This window comes from Sinocyclocheilus anshuiensis, unplaced genomic scaffold (assembly GCF_001515605.1).
Source record: "Sinocyclocheilus anshuiensis isolate Anshui unplaced genomic scaffold, SAMN03320099.WGS_v1.1 scaffold145, whole genome shotgun sequence".
NCBI classification, from domain to species: Eukaryota; Metazoa; Chordata; class Actinopteri; order Cypriniformes; family Cyprinidae; genus Sinocyclocheilus; species Sinocyclocheilus anshuiensis.
In genome coordinates, this window is record NW_015537973.1 from 205,323 (window position 1) to 226,072 (window position 20,750).

The window sequence follows — 20,750 nt, forward strand, 5'->3', positions numbered from 1 at the left end:
TGCCCCGACATGGCAGAGTCCAGCATGCCATTTTGCAGCGCTATCCCTCCAAGTCATCCAGCAAGACGCTCACATGAGTGTGGCAAGAGCGATTTCTAATTTATAAAAGCCAAAAGGATCGATTCAATATTCATGAACAATCTGTCCCATCACAATGAGCCATTTCTGTAACTGGGGGGCAGTATGATGACAGTGCAGCGACATAAAGGAAAAGTTCTGCCTCTGCGTCTTCAGGACTACTTTATAGCCTACATCTCCTTCAGTCCACAAACAATGCATTGACTCAGTTTTTTTTTCCAGATATACCTTATTTTTGTGACAGGCAGGTGATGCGTTGTTGCAGTTTGTTCCTTCCTATATCTAAAAAAAAAAAATGAGTTCAAGCTCCTGCTTTCATCATGGAAAGTTCAAGCTGTAGCTGATTTTCCATGTAAAAGACCATTAAACTCGTCTTCCACATTTGGTGGATAATTGAAACAGGCTAGTGGAGCTGCACTCTTATGTCTTCTGCGGGATTGCTGGATCTGACAAGGGGAGACTGTTTGAGCTAAAATCAGGCCTAAATTTCCGCTATTGCACACTCAAGGTTATTTACAATTTGGATTTTAACCATTTAATTATGAAATAAATGTATCAATTGCATGAACTAAACAATGATAAAACATGTTTTTCAGGACAAAGGTGTTGTGTGTCTTAACTCATATACTTGCACAAGCTTACCGATAAAGTGAAATAGTTGTTTAGCTATAGTCCACTAAGAAAAAGACATCGTCTAGGGTGCTGTGCAGTGTTACTCTTCATTACTGGATACAAACACAATGTACTTTCGTGCTGATATGGCATTTGTCGTAATTAGTTTAGTACGCGGGGAAAAAATAAATCTTTTTCCTCACACCCCAGGAATCTTAATTAGAAACAGTAATTTGAGGACTGTTCTGTTGTTCAGGAAAACAAACAAAAACATAAGGCGCATTCTTCCTGTTAAAAAAGAAGACCTCGCTGGTTTTTTGTTTAGGAACACTTTATATGGAATATAAAGCGTATGGATTATTTGGAGAACCCTGCATGAAAAGTGTTGCCACACACTGCCATCTAGTGAACCACCTTCAGACTGAGCAGTTTCACCTTTTGTTTCGCACAGGACTTCCACTTGTTCTTAGGGTAGTCCTAAAGTAAGTTTATATATTTATTAATCTTAATATATTATGTACTAATCTTCTTTCTATTAATCTTTGCTTTTCTCACTGAAGTACAATTTTAAGTAAAACATTTCTACTTTTTGTCAAGAGATTCACCAAAATAGCATGTAAAATTCAACAAACTTAAAAGGAATAGTTCATTCAAAATAAAAATTGCCATCATTTTCTCACCCTCGTGTTGGTCCCATAAGGCTTTCATTCTTCCGTGTAACACCAGAGGAGATACTGTATTAGCAGGATGTTGGACAAATAGGACAAAAATAGGACATAGGACAAAAAACATCACAAAAGTATTCCATAAAGACCAGGCAAAGGAAGGGTTACATAAGGTGCACACATGCTAAGTGATGATGAATATAACAGTTTCACAAAATAATTGATCTCTGTGTAAAAATATAATAATAGGAATAAAAATAACACAAAAATAGCTGCAGGAAAATAAAATGAAATCTGAGGAAATAAAGTAGCCTACTAATTTCATGTCTAGTTAATAAATGTATTTCCAATCATGTTGAATGACAGAAATGGTATCATTTAAATCAGCAGGTTCTTTAGTGTAATTTTATATATGGCATCACAAGTTTTTACCTTCATATTGATAAAATACTAGAAACATCATGGTTGATGATTATATGAGGAGGAGACACCCACAAAATGGGTCCATACTGTCTGTGCATAACTACGCATTATATTGGAAACGAATATACTCTATATTCGCTTTCAATGATTTTTGTAATTTTAAAGCAATGTTTCATATAAGTTTAGCATTTTGAATTACAATATAGCAAATAGGCTAAATGAGGGTAGGATGGGTTGCGATTCTCAACGGGTTGCAGGATGGGATAATTAATTGTTATGACCTCTTATTAGCATGCTAATAAGAGGTCATAACAATTAATTTGAAAATTTAATTACCTCAGTAGATTAATTAAAAATGCTCATGTTTTCAAAAGCCAGTACAGCCGGTAGGTTGTGACGACGACAACAACAACAACAACACTGTTTTTACTTTATTTATTTTATGGATACGACTAGCTGGCAGATAAGACAAGTACGAGCCACTTACTGCAAAGAAACACTGAGTTACACACGTCGAAACAAAATGTTGTAAAACACTCACCATCTCCTCCTTTATAAATTTTGTTTGTTTTAATTGTTAATTGCGACTGCGAGTAAGTTTGTCGGTTCTCCGATCCGAGCGGTGGCGCTAAACGTTAAAAATATTTCACAAAACAGACGAAGAACCCACAGTGACGACAAGATCAACAGGAAGTTCTGACCAGCTTTGTTTATGAACTTCTCGCTCAATTCTTATTTTGGAAGTCAATAAAGTTTTATGTGCGTTTTGTAACATGATTTCTGCTACAAGATAATAAAATATGATCGTGCGTTGACTTTGTAATGGACGCGATCGCGAGCGGCTCTTGAATGCAGTGATGTTTGTGGGGTTGGGAGGAATCAGCTGACTGTTTGACGCGCTAACGACACTCATGATTCATCGAGATCTCAGTCGTGTTTATACGAATCATATGCATCTAAACCAAGCCACAGGAGTAGAACTGCCAAGAACTTAATTCGGCGTTTCTCTGTGTCAAACTCAATCGGAGTGTAATGTAAGAGTTCGGTGGCAGCGGGAAAGATGCCGTGCACATGCGGGAACTGGAGGAGGTGGATCCGGCCTCTGGTGGTGCTGCTGTACATTCTGCTGCTCCTGGTTGTCCTTCCACTCTGTATATGGGAACTTCAGAAATCAGGGGTCAGAGGTCTTTCTAGAATTACATACATTAAAGATTAAGCAGCTGACTGTCGAATGTGTTCATAAATGTTGTTAACCCTCTTGTTGTCCCAAGAAACTTCACGTGTAGCCTTTGAGTCTAATTTGGCCCGCAATGAAAACCATTTTGATTATAGTACAAGAGGTCTAAACCTGAAAATGTGTTTTGATATGGTCCCAAAAGTGTATTATGATAGAAAATAAATTATTTAAATTGATATATTGAATTACTAATTGAATATTAATAGGTTAAGAAATGAAACTTTCTGACACTAAGTTCCTGGTTAATTTCAGACACTTTTGGGATTGCATTATATCATAATGCGATTTTAACAGTTTGTTTTATAATATCTGTATTGTTCTGCTATCAATAAATTAGGTCAACTTTAAGCTGCGTAATATACTTAAAGGTCAAATCAGTGTTATTAATGTTAACTAAAATTAGAACTATTACAGTAGTTAAAAATTAAGATAAAAAGTTGAATAGAATATAAATATTAGATGAAAAAAAATGGCAACTAACTGAAAGAAAAGTTATGTTTAAAATATATGTTTAAAACACACACACAAACACAGCAAAATTACTAAAACAAATTAAAATGAAAACTGAAAACAAAAGCTTATTCAAAATATGAATACATATTATAAGACCTACCTGTAAAGCTACCTGAAAAACTATGCGCAAGTGCAGCTAGGGCAAAAACTGCTTTAAACGCAAAGGATGGTCTCACCAAATGTTGATTTAATTGAGTTAATAGAAGTTAATTGATAAAGAAAATCTATTTACGACATTATTTTTGACAGCATCCTCATTTTACAGCATTCTGACACAAGTGCCTAAAACTTTTCACAGTACTGTAGCTTTGCAGGAAGGTTTCTTGAAGCATCTTGGAGACGTTGCCACAGTTCTTCTGGATTGAGTCTGTCTCGGTTTGTTCTGTTTCTTCATGTTATTCCAGACAGACTGGATGATGATCAGATCAGATCTCTGTGTGCAGCACTTGCTGTTGTCAGACAAAAATCTCACTGGATTATTACAGTTAATGGCACAATGAATGTTTGGAAATGTAAACTGATATTTCCTACTGACACACTACAGCAAAATATAGAAATAACTGACTTAAAACCATTTTTAGCTGGTGAAAATACTAGTGTTCTAATCATTTTGGCTACCACTGTATATAAGAGAGTCAAATTTGATTCACAAAGGAAAAACATAGTATTTAAATAGTTATTTTATTGTTAAAATTAGGTGTATTTGTGCTAGTTTAGATCATTTTGACAGTGACTTCACATTGATGGTATTCGTTTTCTCCTTGTAATCTCATAGGTTAGTACTCCTAATAAGGCATGGTTCATCGCCGGGATATTTGTGTTCATGACTATACCCATCTCACTGTGGGGGATTTTGCAGCATCTAGTACACTACACCCAACCTGAGCTACAAAAACCTATTATCAGGTATTGTTGTATGGAACATTTTACTTTCAAGGTGTTTTTTATGCAATATTAATTGACATTATCTTCACTTGTTTTGTCTGTTTCTCACATGTTCACTCTGTTTTTTCATACTCAGAATATTATGGATGGTTCCTATATACAGCCTAGATAGTGTGAGTATCATGTGATCACAATGATAGCTAAAATGTTGGTATTTGAATCGCAAATAGCTTATTTGATGTGTAGTCTCCAATTAAGATTGCCTTGACTTGAACACTGGCCTTTTTCTGTTTGACAATCAGTTAATGTGAGGCCTGATGTTGCAGATGCTCATGACTTGGATTACTTTAAGAGTTGGACCAGAAAAGTGACTCACTTGACCAAACTCATGTGCATCCAATCTCTTTTTTTTTTTGGTGTAATTTGACATTTCTGTGTTCTGTATACAAGTTATTCTTTGGTCCCTTCTTCTGTTTTCACAGTGGATTGCATTGAAGTATCCCAACATTGCCATCTATGTAGACACATGTAGAGAGTGCTATGAGGCCTATGTCATCTACAACTTCATGATCTTCCTTCTCAACTTTTTGGGAAACCAGTATCCCAGTCTGGTGCTGATGCTGGAGGTGCAGGAGCAACAAAAGCATCTCCCCCCTCTTTGCTGTTGCCCTCCGTGGCCCATGGGAGAGTGAGTGTTTGCACAGACATGGATGGAATATGAAAGTGGGATAACTTAAGGCAGGATGTGGTATTTAATGCGTATCTGTTGTTACTATTACTAAAGGAGAAAGTCAAGACGTTATGGCTGAGGCTCTTATGTTGAGGGCCTCCATTACCTGTTTACCATCTTCTCCTTTGGAGCCCTCTTTAAAGTGGAGGATGGGAATTGAAAGCCTTTTTTTTAGATGCAGCAGGAAGAGATTTCTTCTAAATTGCTTGCAGAGTGAACACTTTCTTGAGGTTGTTGGCTGCTTTTAGCTGTTGCTGCTGACGGCTGCAACTTTTAAATTTACGTTAGGCAGTGGTGGTAATGTGTGAAAAGTCTGTTGATTTAAACCAGCAGCGTTTAACTGGAAAAAATATGTTTGTGTTTAGGGGGGAAAAAACGACTTTAGAGAACAATAGAGCTCTATGTTATATGCCTGTCAAGTTAACTTTAATTTATTTTATACAGTGCCAGAGAAACATTTATTTATACTGCAACAATATTTTCTCATGGCCTCCTTTTTTCTGTTTTCATATTGAGAACAGCACATTTACTGAACTGTTTTTTTTTTCTCATCAGAGTGCTTTTGCTGAGATGTAAACTGGGGGTTCTGCAGTACACAGTTGTGAGACCTGTCACCACAGTCATTGCTTTGTGAGTGTCATTCATTTTGTGTATGTTGTAGAGGTTAACCAAGCATTTACTATCAAAAACACACACATTTGTGTGTGTTTTTATGTGGTTTTACAGCATATAAAGATACATAAGGGAGCAATATATACAGTACACTATTGTTCAAATGTTCGGGGTCAGTAAGATGTTTTTAATGTTTTTGAAAGAAGTCTCTTATGCTCAACAAGGCTGCATTTATTTTATTAAAAATGCTATAAAAATAGTATTATTGCATTTATTACAATTTAGAATGGTAAAATGGGGAAGTCGTGGCCTAATGGTTAGAGAGTCGGACTCGTAACCCAAAGGTTGCGGGTTCGAGTCTCACCGTACTTGGCCACATGTCACGTCACTTTCACAATATTACAATTTTTATTTAAAATGTTGTTTATGGTACTGTAATTTATTAATTCAGCAGCCATTATGCCAATCTTCGTCACATGATCAAATATGCTGATTTGGAGCTCAAGAAACATTTCTTATTATTATCACTGTTGAAAACAGTTAACGTTTTAGTGGAAACTGTGCTACATTTTTTTTTTTTAGTATACTTTAATGGATAGAACGTTTATAGGAACAAATCTAACTTATCTAATAATATTATTATTATTATTATTATTATTATATTTGTTACATCATAAATGTTGTGTCTGTCACTTTTGATCAGTTTATTGCAACTTTATTGAATACAAATGTTAATTTCTTTAAAGTTTTGCTGACCTCAAACATTTGAATGGTAGTGTAATTGACTAATTTCTGTTCATGAGAGTGCATCAACAAACCCCTTTAGTCGACACTAATGTTTCCACATGTTTCTGTGCTCTGATGCTTTTAAACACAAGACTAAATTGAGTTTTTAGCACATTTTAGGTGCTAAAATCACACCCTAGACTCTGCTTTTATATGATATAAAAATAAGCATATGATATGAAAATAAGCATGTCAGTTTAGAATAAAGCTTTGTCTGATGGTCAATGATTTGCATCATTTCTGTCCTGCCAAATTAGGATTTGTCAGCTTTGTGGGGTCTATGATGAAGGTAACTTCAGTTCAAAAAATGCCTGGACGTATCTGGTTATCGTCAACAATCTCTCTCAGCTTGTAAGTACCTGTTTTGTCCTGAATATTATGCAAGACTGTCACATGATCTTATGTCGTGAGAGCTGAGTGAGTCTGCAGTTCCATTCAGGTAAAAGGAAGATACAATCTAACTAAAGCCCTGTTTACAGAGCCATCTTGATGGGTTTTTACCAATTAATTTGTTGTGAAATAAAACAAACCAGATTTACAGCCCCTCATTTGTGTTTATGCTGCTCATGAACAGTGAACAGCTTAGACAGCATGAACTATCAATCATTTTTTTCACTGTTGTTGCTTCGGTAACCTGATAAACTAATGGCAATGTGCTAATGTTGAACTTTCTCTCTTCAGTTTGCCATGTACTGTCTTGTGCTGTTCTACAAGGCTCTGAGAGAAGAGCTGAGTCCCATTAAACCTGTGGGCAAATTCCTCTGTGTCAAGCTGGTGGTTTTTGTGTCATTCTGGTAAACCCTTCTCTACGCATTTAACACTGTAATAATTCGGATCTGCTTCTAATCAAGTTTAGTTCCCATCTTGCAGGGCAATTTTCTAGAATACACTATATAATGTCAGGATGGTACAACTAAAGTCATGACAGTTAATGACCATGTTTGATCAGAATTATAATAATCTATATAAATTTGTGAGCAAATTGCATGAAGCCTTTTAAAAGCATCCCCAGGTTATATTTCACCCTAGAATCAAAAGGATAAAAATGTTTTGTGTTTAATACTACTACTACTACTAATAATAATTTTAAAATTGTTAATAAGAGAAATATCAAATATTTTAAAAAGTAAAATGTGGACACATTGCATTCATTTGATAGAAAAATAATCTAATGTAATCTAAATAATCTAAAATTCAAATATTTATATAATAGACATTATATAGACAGTACTAGGCGAATTGCATGAATCCTTTTAAAAGCATCCCCAGGTTATATTTCACCCTAGAATCAAAAGGATAAAAATGTCTTGTTAAAAAAAAAAAAATAATAATAATTTCAAATGTTGAAATTAATTTTAAAATAAGAGAAACATATATATATATATATATATATATATATATATATATATAAGTAAAATGTGGACACATTGCTTTAATTTTATAGAAAAAATAATCTAATGTAATCTAAATAATCTAAAATTCAAGTATTTATAAAATAGATATTGTATCATTATATCGTAATAGAGAGTACTATATAATAATTTTGAAATTTATCAAGATTTTATTATTAAGATTTAATATTCAAATAAAATCTAATATTAAAATGAATAATTATTATAATAATTCCCAAAATAATTCCTTTTTAAGTAAGTCATTTTTTTAATGATAATTTTGCCACCCTATAATGTTTTAATCAGTTCTTTTATCTGTCTTAGGCAAGCTGCGGTCATTGCACTTTTAGTGAAGGTTGGTGTGATCTCAGACTTGCACACTTGGGACTGGGACAGCGTGGAGGCTGTAGCCACTGGATTACAGGTATGTATACCTTGATCTCAACATTAAACTCAATTTACTGAGACACCGGTTTAAAATACTCATATCATATTGTTCTTATATATATATTTTTGACTGGCTTACCATGTATACAATGCACCATTGTTAATGCAGCACCATTAATGAACTTCTGGTTGCACAAGAGGAAGTAACCTTCAAATTAAAGGTCTGTTTTTCTGTGTTCTCACAGGACTTCATCATCTGTGTGGAAATGTTTTTGGCAGCCATTGCCCATCACTTCAGCTTCACTTACAAGCCCTACATACAGGAAGCAGAGGAAGGTTCTTGCTTTGATTCCTTCCTGGCCATGTGGGATGTCTCAGATATACGGGCTGACATCTCGGAACAAGTGCGCAATGTCGGTGAGTCACGACACAGTCTTTTTTTATTTGCAGTGAATGGTTCGAGGGTCTAAGATCTTTTTTGGATTCTTACAAAATACTTCATCTACATTAAGCAGTCATATCATTATTTTTTTCCCCTTCAGAGGTCTACTAGTAATACTAGTCTAGGTTTTTTGCACCTTATATTCATAAGAGGAATATTTCCTGAACAGGAATCAGTTTGTGAAATCTGTGTCAATACCAGTGACTGTATAAAAACATGGACGTAGTGTCCGTGACGTCACCCGTAGGTTTCTGAAGAGCGTTTTTGAAGCTCAAAGTGGGCGGAGCGGGCCGTCGCCATCTTGGCAGCACGTCACTCCCGGATAATCGAAAATGGGTTGGTTTCACGAGAGAGACCGGAAGGTTGCCGCTTGGTCAATACCCCGCTCCATTTCAAACACTTATTCATCATATTTATGTGCTTTGATTTTTTTATCATTCAGGGAGAACTGTCATGGGTCGGCCAAGGAAAACATATTTCGGTGAAGAGGTTTCCCAGGATGAGAACACAGGACTGCTGTCAGCTGGTTCTCAGGATCCAGGCGTTGAATCGTCCTCCACCCCTCCATCCCCTAAGGGCCGTTACCAGGGCATGGGCCACACCGTAACCCCCCACTCCATCTCTGCTCCTGCCAACCTTGGCAGCGTACCATGGGAAGGAGATGTGGATGATATCACGCCCGCTGTGATATCTGGCGATCATACAGATCAACAAGGCTCAGACTATGCAGAAATCACTTAACATCACTGAGCTTCAGCTACCAAATAGTTAATGCACATCGATCTAATGTGCGTTAACTACCGTTTCTAATATATGCAGCCGCTGTTAACTCTGGTAACTATTCATACTCGTGTTTAATATGTGTTCAGAGAGGCTCGGTGAAGCTTTGGTAGCAAGAACACATATGAAGGACTTGAGTAGTGTTGTTGGTCCTCCATTTTTATCTCTGTTTGGCATTGTTTTGCTGAAAACATGACCAAATTATAAACTGACCTTAGAGCCAAGCACAGTAATTCTCCAATACCAGTTTTCATTTTTCACATCATCAGATAATGGTTAATTTAAGACAGCTTTATGAATGTTTTTATTCTAAGAAACACTATGTATTGATAATGCTACTTCAAAATGTCACTGACGTCCTCCTGGATTTTATCAAGTCATTTTAGTTGTTTTTTTCTTTATCATTATCTGTGATACTTTCACATTTTTATCTGTGAATGCAAATACGTTTTAAGTAATATGGTAAGTGTTTACATTTTTTTTTCTTCCATGGAGCAGCACCTTGATCATGGTCAGTAATATCAAATTGCCAGGGTGCCATGGAGATTTGCAACATTTCCTCTCAGCAGAGTATATGCATGTGGTAAAGCAACTACAGTTTGAACATTGGCTCAAAAGCACAAAATACTGAAGCACCCATATTTCTGCTTAATTCGCTTCAGAGCTTTGCAACCTCTCCTGGACTGCTTGCCTTCAGAACAGCTTCATGTAATTGTCAACACATAAAAAACACTGTTAGTGGTCTTTCTTTTGTCCTTCTCAAAAAGCATTTGTGTCTTTATTTTTGGTTATTTTAATGATTAAACAAAGAAAATTAGGTTAAAACAGTTAATTATTGAAAATTGAGAAGACTTTAAGTTCACCTCGGGAAATGATGAAATGTCTAAATATCAGCCAAAGTTGTCTTGTTGTTAATTTTTTGTTTTGTTTTGTTAATGAATTCAATGATCTGTCAGTTTTTAACATCAGCTGCACATGAGATATAAATATCAGATATAGTATAACAGTAAGGGCATATTGTTTTATCATTACAGATGTGGACCTGTGGAACATGTTCCCATTTATTTGTTTTTATGAACTGTCATGTGTCTCTCTGATCCATTCAGAGAGATGCATCTTCTGCAATGGTTTGCACAGCTGTTGCATTGCCTTATCTAACAGTGGTTGTCACGAATCATTGAACTTCACATGGAAATGTGTATTGAGTATTTCTGTTTAATTGTCTTCCATCCAAGTTCAAAGGCATAGTTTACCCAGAAGTCATCATTTACTTACTCTCATGCCATTCCAAATATGTACGACGTTACCATTGCCTTCCACTTTACAAAGAAACAATGCTTATCCTCAGTCCAATGCAGAGGATCCATTGCTGAGTAAGTGATGTAATGATACATTTCTCTAAATTTGTTCCCACTAAGAAACAAACTCATCTGTATCTTGTATGGCCTGAGGATGTACATTTTTAGCACATTTCCATTTTTGGGTGAACTGTTCCTTTAAGTATACCTATAAGAAGCATCAGTCATGGTGAAATTATTTTAATGTAAAATGTGTGCTTGTTCTTAAAAATAACTTTGTTTACAATACAGCAGTTAAATAATTGCCCATTAGCAGCAATTCAATGATTCTGGAGTGTGTTATATCAATACAGGAGACCCCTCCCACATCACGAGTCACTGGTCACAGGCTCCGCCTCCCCGATAACATCATCAGCCCCCAGCCCTTCTTCTTTAACAGCTATAATGGAGATGCTGCTCTTGTGGAGCTGGATGCTGAGCTTGACCCACTCTCCTCTGCTGACCGTCAGGGGCTGCTGGAGGACCACCGCCGCCTGCTTCCAGTGAGAGTCCTCACTGAAGGTGCTGACACTCTGCTCAGAGTCCAGATGGATCTGGTACCAAAAGGCAATGGCAGTCACCTTGCCTGAGGTGTTGACCCGCACCTGCCAAATGCACAAAATAAAAGGCAATTTAATAGAAATTCATGGGGCTACTAGAGGGCTTTAAAATGACTTAAAAGGATTTAAAATTAAACAAAACCAGCTTAAAAGTGCTAGTTTCTGTTGTTTTTGAATGTTTGTACATTTTTTAGTTTTTAGAATTTTCATTTTTCATTTTAAGTTGTTAAATTTTACTTAGCTTCATTTATTTTTATTTCAGTTTTAACCATTTAATTTAATTTAACCTTTAGAAAGGCAACATTTCTATTTTTTATATTGATATATTATTTAATGTAAAGCCAGAGCTGGGTAGTAACTGATTACATGTAATCTGGATTACATAATCAGATTCCAAAAACTAAGTAATTGTAATTAGATTAAATTACATTTTACAATTTTTCATAATTTATTGATTCTCCCCCCAAAAGTTTTTTTTATCTTTTAAATTTTCCTTTGAAACATGCTAACATGACATGCAGGTAAACTAAATATTTCATTATTATTTATTTTTTTTTTCATTTTGATTGATGTTATTTTAAAATGGTTTATTTTAATTGTAATTTTTTATGACTGATTTAATTATTTGCTTTTCAATAAACTCACAACACCCCTGCAGTTCCTTCACGAACCCCAGTTTGGGAAACCTTGACATAACGTAATGCTTAATGAATGGAATATATTTTCTTTGCATTTTAATATCAATATGGTACAATATTATCCTATTAAATCAATGTGATAAACGACTTGGGTCAAAAGTAATCTAAAGGTAATCAAAAAGTAGTCTGATTATATTACATAAAATATGTAATGCAATGGATTATGTTACTAATTACAATTTTTGTCATGTAATTTGGAATCGGTAACTGATTACATTTTGTAGTAATCTACCCAGCTCAGTGTAAAGCTTTATTTCAATTAACAAAAACAATAACAGCACTGAGAGAGAGAGAGAAGCCCAAAGGACCAGAACCCAAAACTCACTTTGACTTCTCTGTCGGTGTAATTGGCAGTGCTGTTCATGAGGTCCAGTGCGAAGAGTTCTACTGCTTCACTAAGATGTGTACATTCAAGCGTGGACAGGTCCAAAAACACATGAACAGGTACCTAAGAGAAGAAGAAGAAAAAAAAACATTACAGAGACATTTTATTCTTTAGACACTTTAATTCTGTAATTTACAGAAACCACAGAATATATTTATTATGTATTACATTTCTCTCGGTACATGAAATGGAAAATCTGATCTTTGATAAACTGATAATCCACGGTATCTCTCCAACTCTAACTGTTTGACATAATCCTGTTCTTTCTGTTAGGAAGTATGGCATTTGACAATACTGTATAAAGCGTCTATAATTAACCACATAGCAGAGCTGTTTCTGGCCATTTTGAGGCCCAAGGAGGTGAATGGAACATACACTGAGTTTCAATTCAATAGGTCCTAAAAAGCAGCAAACACCCCATTTTGGAATTTGAACTACAATGTGCACTCGAGTTCTCAGGTCAAAGTTGAGTCTTGTAAAAAACAAACTAAAAGCTAAACAATAATGTTTACACAAAAAGGCTAAAAAGCCACTCTGATTACAGAAGAGTAGATTATTGTTTAGACCAGTCACAATGAAAAGTATATATTTGATCAAAAATAGTGAAAACAGCGATATTGGGAAATATTATTACAATTTAAAATAACCGTTTCCTATTTTAATATATTTTAAAATGTCATTTGTTCCCGTGTTGGCAAAGCTGAATTTTCAGCCTCATTACTCCAGTCTTCTGCATCAAGTGATCTTTCAGAAATCATTCTAATAGCTGCTCAGGAAACAATTATTATTATTATCAATGTTGATAACAGTTGTGCTGCTTAATATTTTTTGTGAAAATTGTGATTATTATTTTTTTCAGGATACTTTGATGAATAGATATTTCATTTGAAATAAAAATAAATAAAGACTTCACTTCAAAGACTTCACTGTCACTTTTGAACGATTAAATGTATTCTTAATAAATAAAAATCAATACTTTAATTTACTATGTAATTTTAAATGTATTTATATATATATATATATTTTTTTTTTTTACATTCATTTATTATTTATATAATGTTATATTATTTATTTATTTATAAAAATAAACTTTTGAATGGTAATGTACTATAAACCAAATATTTTACAATTTGTATGTTTGAAACAGGATTAAAATATGATTTTTTTTTAAATGTATTTCAGTCTGAAAGGTCAGAATGGATCATACACAATGTGTGGTCTTGCCTACAGCTTTATGTAAATTCACTTTTTTTTTCTTGCTATTTCCACATGATGAACTTTGTGGTATTTGAATATAGTAACTTGTGAAGCAGCGAACAAGCGAGCAGTTTTGGGACAAATCACATGCGAATGTAAAAAAAATGTAATCTCGTGCACTTCAAAACTTTCACTTTTTAAATAAAGCACTTGCAAATTATTATGGCAACCAACATAGATATATAGATTTGGTTTGTAAATTAGATTTGGGTGCAGTGTTAACAAAGCCTATACTACATTGAACCTCAAGATACCAGAGAATGTTCCAGAGCAAATATGGGACCTTACACACAAGGACAAGAGATAAAGAGTAAACACAGTATTGACAGAGCCAAACATACGGTGAATTGATTGATGAATGGAGCAATGTTGAACCCGAGAGTCGGCTCTGTTCCCTGAACAGCGCTTTCCCGAAGCAGCGTGTCAGACTCAACAAGCATCCCGTGGATCACAATGCGCTCTGGAAAAATCTGCCCACCGTCCTCCAACAAACACCTGAAATGTTCACAAAAAAAACCTACTGTCTACAATCCTAAAAAAAGAGAACTAACCATACTATGATTTAAACTTACCTAGCTAACGTTGCTTTCTCCAACAGTTTCTGTCTAATAAGGCCACAGGTCTCTATGCAGTCGAGTATGATGGCGCTCCAGAGCTTCTCGGTGGCTGGCCGTTGAAGAACCGCAGAATCATCCTCCACATGACTTAACCAGAACTCCAGTGTGCTTTCGAGCACACCGTTTCCTTTGGCCAGCAGTCTCAACATACTCTGGTGATGCTCCTTTTCCACTGAGCTGTAGGCTTGAACCAATCCAGGGCTGATCTGTTTGTCTTCACTTGGATCGAAGCCTAACTGGGCTGCAATCAAGGAGAGCACAGAAAAGCCCTCGGAGACATCGAGCACGTAGATCGGATCGAGTTCTGTGTCTGACTGTTGTGACCTCCTAGTTGACTTAAGAGAAACCAAAAGTTTGCTCATGGCCCTCTGGAAGCTGTTATGATATGCTGTGTTATTGAGGAGGGCGATCTCTGCCGACTCCAGCATAAAAGCGCAAGATGGTTTCTCCTGGTTGGTTTGAAGGCCAGCCAGAGCACTGCACAGCTCAGCCTCAGGGTTTGCATTGAGGATCTTGGGAGTTGCATTGTACAGACGGAATGTGTGTCCATCTCTTATGATAGCAGCACAGCATAGCCTGAGATAAGAGTCCTTACAGGAAACTTCCACCAGGATTTCATCACCACATTTCACAGTGTCTGAGAAATGACATGAATTAAAGTCAATTAATTATTGTTCAAATGATGTATCAAACTGGCTGTAGCTTAACCTTAATTGTCTTCACACAACCTCAAATAATGCATATTCAACACACACACACAACATGTTGTTAGCATTTTGCTAGCATGTTTCTATTTAACATGATTAACATGTTGTCAGCATCTTTCTAACATGATTAGAATGTTGCTAGCATGATAAGCATATTGTTAGCATGTTGCAAGCAAGTTTTTCGGATTAGCATGTTGCTAGCATGAATGAAAAATAATCCAGCTAAAACCAAGTAAAACCAGCTGATTTAATAAAAAAAAACAGCTAAATCCAGCTGATTTAGTAAAAAACAAAAAAAAAACAGCTAAAACCAGCTAATTTTACAAAAACCAGCTAAAAAAAAAAAAAAAAACACGCCATTGCTGCTAATGTGAAGTTTGTGAGACTACTTCCTGTTCTTCTCCTAAGAGATTGTTTTTGACATTAATGCATCAAGAAATTAATTGGCGTGGCGTGACTAGTTCTAGAGCAGTAGTTCTCAACAGTCCCCCCATTTTCCACAACATTATTTAGAAGCCCCATATATAAATCTGAAGTGTCAGTATAATAAAACATATAAGTATAATTAAATTTTAAATACTTTTTTTTTGTTTGTATTCAAGATGTTTTAAGAGCTGAATGTTCTTCAGAGTTCAAGGTTTAACTAATTAATTTTCATTACTTTTTCAGTTGATACTGGATATGACTAATGAGTATTTTATTTTTATCTGTGCACATATTGTTTCATTAAATAATTTTTAAAATTCACATGCCCTCATAATCTTTAAACAAAACCATTAACTTCCTTCCCTCCTTCCGACAACAGCACATGCTCTGATGGACAAAATCAGGTCCCACCCTACATTTTTTCTCATTCAGTTATACCTCACAATAAAGCAGAAAACACCACAATCCTATTTCATGCCTACTTCAAGTGATCTTGGAAATTTGCTCAAGGACCCCACTTGAGAACCACTGTTCTAGAGTCATGGTCATCTTTATACTTCTTATTCTCTATATTTTTGCATTAATATGCAGTTGCTCTTACTGAATGGACTCTGTATTGGATAGATGGCCTGCTCCCAGCATGTGTCTTCCTGTGGGCCAGTGGACAGGTGGTTGTCCTGGTCGAGGTGTAGCTGAAACCATACTGCCAGAGCATCAAGAACACCCTCCTGAGTCACACACAGTCGCAGCTGCATCATCTCTCTGGAGCAAAGACCCTCCAGCTCCTGCAACACAGAGAATGCTTAATACCACTTTATTTGAAAATGAAATCTTTTTAACATTATAAATGTCTTTACTGTGACTTTTGATCAACTGACTTGTTGCATTATCAAAAGACACCTTTATTTCAACACTCAGCTCTATATTATACTGAGTTCTGTACCTGCACATTATTGAAGTCTATGTCCAGAGCTGTGAAAGGTTGTGTGAGCTGAATGTATCCTCCACGCAGGCGGCTCAGTCTTTCAGTGGTATAGGGCTCAGTGCTGTCCTCAGTATCAGCCAGACAGCTAACAGGACTATAAATCTGTCCTACTGCAGACAGATCCAAGCCTCCAACTGAAGACGCGCACAGCCTGCAGAAGGTTGATTAGTAATTCAATCACTAAATGTTCACTCTAATCTTTTTAAGATCATACTCCACAGCCTGCTTCTTTGGTAATATGTTAAGTTAACTCTATAAAGAGAAGTGTAATATAAACTTGATCAACTTTAAGCAGCTTTGGTCTCTCACCTGTGTTGTCTACGGATCTCACGGCACTGAACAGCGACTCCAAACACAGTTGCACCAGCAGGTATTACACGGCCCGTTTGTGAGGGACTGGACAAGGGTTGTTGAGTGTTCTGTTGAAATTATTTATTAATCCATTGCTGTGATAGACTTGGAAGCATTAGTTAGAATGGACTGAAAATCAGTAATTTTTCTTTTTATATTAAATTATAGCAGCTTTATACAATAATATATTTTCTAGCCATCTACTGCTGCTAACATATTTTCTAAAAATGGCTTTAGAACTGATTCACCAACATTTATATGCATCTCAGCCACTAGGCGTCCCTGTTGTCCAAAAAAATATATAACTTGAGGCTACTCTCTGACACTATATGGGAAAAAGCTTACAATATTTTAAGTAAGGATTTAGAAGAAAGGATCTGGTTGTAGTACGGCAAAGTATGTAATCTTTTGCCAAGCATGTTATTAATGTTGGTGCAAGACAACCTGACATCTTCAGAGACAAAAATCTCTTAGTCACTGACCACGGCCGGATAAACATCAGATCAGACAGGATAAAACCATTTGTATAAAAGGATTACACTATAATCAGTTGAACTTGTGGCATCACGTGACCTCACTGCAGGTTTGCTGATCAGAACAGTCAATACTGCATACACATACTGAAATCATTCAGAAAGTGACTTACAGGTGGAGGTAAAAGTAGGTGCTTCCATGCATGGATCAGCGTCTCAATGATGCCCTCACCAAACAGCCCTGCATCTACCGTCTCTGTTACAACCAGCGACACTCTAAAGAATGGAACATAATCAACAAATTTATGAAAACATTTGCACTTTAAATTAACTTAAGACATTTTTTTAAGACAAATTGATTTTTTTAAGGTTTGGGTCAGTGTGATTAAAAAAAGAAAGAAAATGATACTTTTATTTAACAAGGACATATTCAATTGGGGGGAAAATATATTATTGTTGTTCTTTCTATTGATGAAAGAATAGAAAAAGGAAAAAAAAAAGAAAATGTAGCACAGTTTCTACAAAAATGCTAAGAAATACAACTGATTTCAACATTGATAATAATAAGAGATGTTTCTTGAGCAGCAAATCAGCATATTGGAATGATTTTTGAGGGATCATGTGACGATAATGTGAAGACTGGAGTAATGGCTGCTGAAAACTGTAATAAATTACAGTTTAACATTTATTAAAATAGAAAACAGTAACTCTAAATTCTAATAATATTTCACAATATCACTGTTTTTACTGTATATTTTGATCAAACAAATGCAATCTTGATGAGACATCTTACTGGCGTCCCAAACTTTTGAATAGTAGTGTAAATTATATATAAGATTATATCATAAGATTTATGCTTGGAAAAAAAAATTTAAACTATGTCAATATGAATCTGGTTACTATATAAAGAAATATATACCTGTTTGGAATGTCTTTTGGAATTTTCATGTCTAGAGACTTCAGGTGAACAATCTTGATGCTATCTGCCATCCCATTGGCTGAGAGCACCTCGCATGCCAGCTCATACATTGTCTTTGACAGCTCACAGGCATAGACCTCAGCGGCGCCTGCCATCTTTGCACACATACTAACATGCCAAACAAAAAGCATTAAAACAAACTTAACTGTATATCAGTTGAAACAGACATTTGTTAAATAACAAGGTTTATTTTATTTAGTAATTTAGCAGACGCTTGTTATGTAACAAGCGTCTGAAAAATCTCACCCGAGGATGCCTGTGCCAGTTCCAATATCCAGAACAGAGCTGCATCCTCCCTCAACAGCTTTCTTAATAGCCAGCTGGTACTTGTGGTTCCGCCCATGGTCGTTGAGCATTAAGAAGTGCCAGCGTTCCACCAACCAGTTGGCAACACGGTAAAAGTTCTCCTTTGCCTCTGGGAAGTCTGGCCGGAGTTTAAGGGCTTTGTAAAAATGCCCAGCAGCTTCATCCCGAAACCCCATTCTGGGGAAAAAAAAAACTAACAACTGACTAGGGGTTATGTTTGTAAATGAGCAACATGGTTTGAACAAAATTTGGGGTCAGTATGTGATGTTGTTGTTGTTGTTTTTTTTCTTCATTAAAGACATTATATTGTTATTATTGTCTATTCACTAAAAGACTCCTGAAAAAAAAAATGTAGCAAGGTTTTCAATTTTTTTTTTCCTTCAGTTTTGATATAAATAAATGTTTCTAGAGCATAAAAAAAGTTTATCTGAATTTCTGTGACACTAAAGTAAAGCCTGGAGTAATGGCTGCTGTAAATTCAGCATTGATATCACAGGAATTAAATTAATTTTAAAATATATTAAAATAGAATCACTTATTTTAAATTGTACTAATATTAAATGTATAAATGTATAATATTATATAGGTATATGTATAATATTAATGTATAAATGTATTCTTGGTGAGCAGGAGAAACTTCTTTTAAAAAATGTTAATGTATACATGATATTCTATCTATCCATCCATCCATCCATCTATCTATCTCTTGGTACTTTACAAATACTAAACCAACATAATAATATTAACAACAACAACAATAATAATAATAATAATAATAAACAAATAAAAACCTGAAGAGATGCTCTCCCATGCTGTTCACTATAACCTCATCCCCTGGAAACAACTCCATAGCTTGTTCATAGCAATTAAAGAGGTCCTGGATACGTCCAAGAGAGTCCAGCTCGTCTGTCCATTTAAACAGAGTAAATCTAAAGGATTCCTGTACACACAAAAACACACATATACCGGCTTTGCAATAAGGTTCTGAAGATTTTTCAATTTTAGAAACGTCATTTCACCACCACACACTGTTGCAGTAAACAGACTGATCAGGCAGACAGACTACAACATCAAGGAAGCATTGGGGGGAAAAACAATCTTACATTTGCAAAGTCTTTTAGAGCTGGGGCAAGGTTTAGAGCCAACAGGTAGTGGACAAAAGCAGTGCCGTAGTCCTGACTGAACAGACACTGCTGTGCGCTTTCCAGTGATCTTGACACCAGCTCATTTCTCACAGCATCTTCTCTCTGAGCTCGTCTATGACGCCTCGTCCTCTTTGGTCTTGTAGTGGCATTAGGCATGTTTTCTGTGAATGACAGAACTGATCATGTACTGTATCACTAGCTAACATTTAATAAATTGAATGACAGACAATGAATGCTTCTGGAAAAAAATACCAATAGAAAATATTTCCACCAGTGTCAAATATAAACATACAAATTATTTAGTGCGAAATGTAACAATTAAGTTTCAATTTGAGTACACTGGATGTTTGGAGCTAGTAGCTATATTTACTCATGTAACGGTAATCAAGTATAAAATGACTAATTATAACGCATTAATAAGTAAGATTTAATCCACAAAAGCTGCTAGTTAAAAATTACATACCGTACATAGCAAACGCGATGTGGTAATAAGAAAAATAACGTTTTCATACATTTTCATATATCATAACATATCTGAACATTACATAGTTTTCCTCCACAGAAATAAGACACTAGAGTAATTAAAAGCTGTTATTTAATATGCATAATTTATTATTTAATTTAACAATTTCAGTATTATTTGGATTTATGGTTCTTTAAGTTACCTGTCTCAGGTTTGCTAGTTGAGATCGCTGGACTGTATTTTTTTTTAATCAATTTCCCTTAAGACTCCAGCCTGCAGCTATCATTAAACCACAAACTGCGATTGAAACATTTTTTATATAGTTTTATCTCTATATTTATGAGCTACTTCAGAGCAGCTCTGCCCCTGTACTGCAGGTCCGCTCTGCAGAATCAGGCGGACGGAAACAACATCCGCTCTTTTAGAGTTCCACATAATATTTAAACACACTACTGACAACCCATTAGTATTATCGCATTTACGGAGTTTCTCGAGACACAAAAAAATTGATACGTATGCC

At 35.4% G+C, this 20,750-nt stretch overlaps 2 protein-coding genes across 3 annotated transcripts; one reads left to right on the forward strand and one right to left on the reverse strand.

Moving 5' to 3' along the window:
* Nucleotides 1–2,423: 2,423 nt before the first annotated feature.
* LOC107670728 (transmembrane protein 184C-like) lies at nt 2,424–10,949 on the forward strand. Its single transcript, XM_016463445.1, has 10 exons — nt 2,424–2,955; nt 4,304–4,434; nt 4,550–4,586; nt 4,896–5,101; nt 5,699–5,773; nt 6,799–6,892; nt 7,223–7,335; nt 8,257–8,356; nt 8,565–8,736; nt 9,204–10,949. Exons 1-10 carry the CDS (start codon nt 2,839–2,841, stop codon nt 9,500–9,502), a joined length of 1,344 nt encoding a protein of 447 aa, XP_016318931.1. The 5' UTR covers nt 2,424–2,838; the 3' UTR covers nt 9,503–10,949.
* Nucleotides 10,950–10,990: 41 nt separating this feature from the next.
* On the reverse strand, nt 10,991–20,622 carry prmt9 (protein arginine methyltransferase 9). Of its 2 annotated transcripts, none has more exons than XM_016463428.1 (13): nt 20,433–20,622; nt 19,726–19,928; nt 19,414–19,562; nt 18,563–18,799; nt 18,257–18,424; nt 17,511–17,613; nt 16,823–16,932; nt 16,472–16,664; nt 16,130–16,313; nt 14,351–15,032; nt 14,120–14,273; nt 12,462–12,584; nt 10,991–11,483 (listed from the first exon to the last, which is right to left on the reverse strand). In XM_016463428.1, exons 2-13 carry the CDS (start codon nt 19,921–19,923, stop codon nt 11,208–11,210), a joined length of 2,577 nt encoding a protein of 858 aa, XP_016318914.1. In that variant the 5' UTR covers nt 19,924–19,928; nt 20,433–20,622; the 3' UTR covers nt 10,991–11,207. The 2 variants fall into 2 exon arrangements, with proteins under 2 accessions (XP_016318914.1, XP_016318920.1); XM_016463434.1 differs by having other exon boundaries at nt 19,726–19,943.
* Nucleotides 20,623–20,750: the final 128 nt, after the last annotated feature.

Excerpts from the sequence above, each read along its gene's own strand:
- LOC107670728 (XM_016463445.1), top strand. The coding sequence starts at position 2,839 with ATGCCGTGCACATGCGGGAACTGGAGGAGGTGGATCCGGCCTCTGGTG. Across the intron at positions 4,435-4,549 it reads CTACAAAAACCTATTATCAG|AATATTATGGATGGTTCCTA; the intron begins GTATTGTTGTAT and ends TTTCATACTCAG. Across the intron at positions 5,102-5,698 it reads CCTCCGTGGCCCATGGGAGA|AGTGCTTTTGCTGAGATGTA; the intron begins GTGAGTGTTTGC and ends TTTTCTCATCAG.
- prmt9 (XM_016463428.1), bottom strand. The coding sequence starts at position 19,923 with ATGCCTAATGCCACTACAAGACCAAAGAGGACGAGGCGTCATAGACGA. Across the intron at positions 15,033-16,129 it reads TCCAATACAGAGTCCATTCA|ACACTGTGAAATGTGGTGAT; the intron begins GTAAGAGCAACT and ends GTCATTTCTCAG. Across the intron at positions 14,274-14,350 it reads GAGAAAGCAACGTTAGCTAG|GTGTTTGTTGGAGGACGGTG; the intron begins GTAAGTTTAAAT and ends TGAACATTTCAG.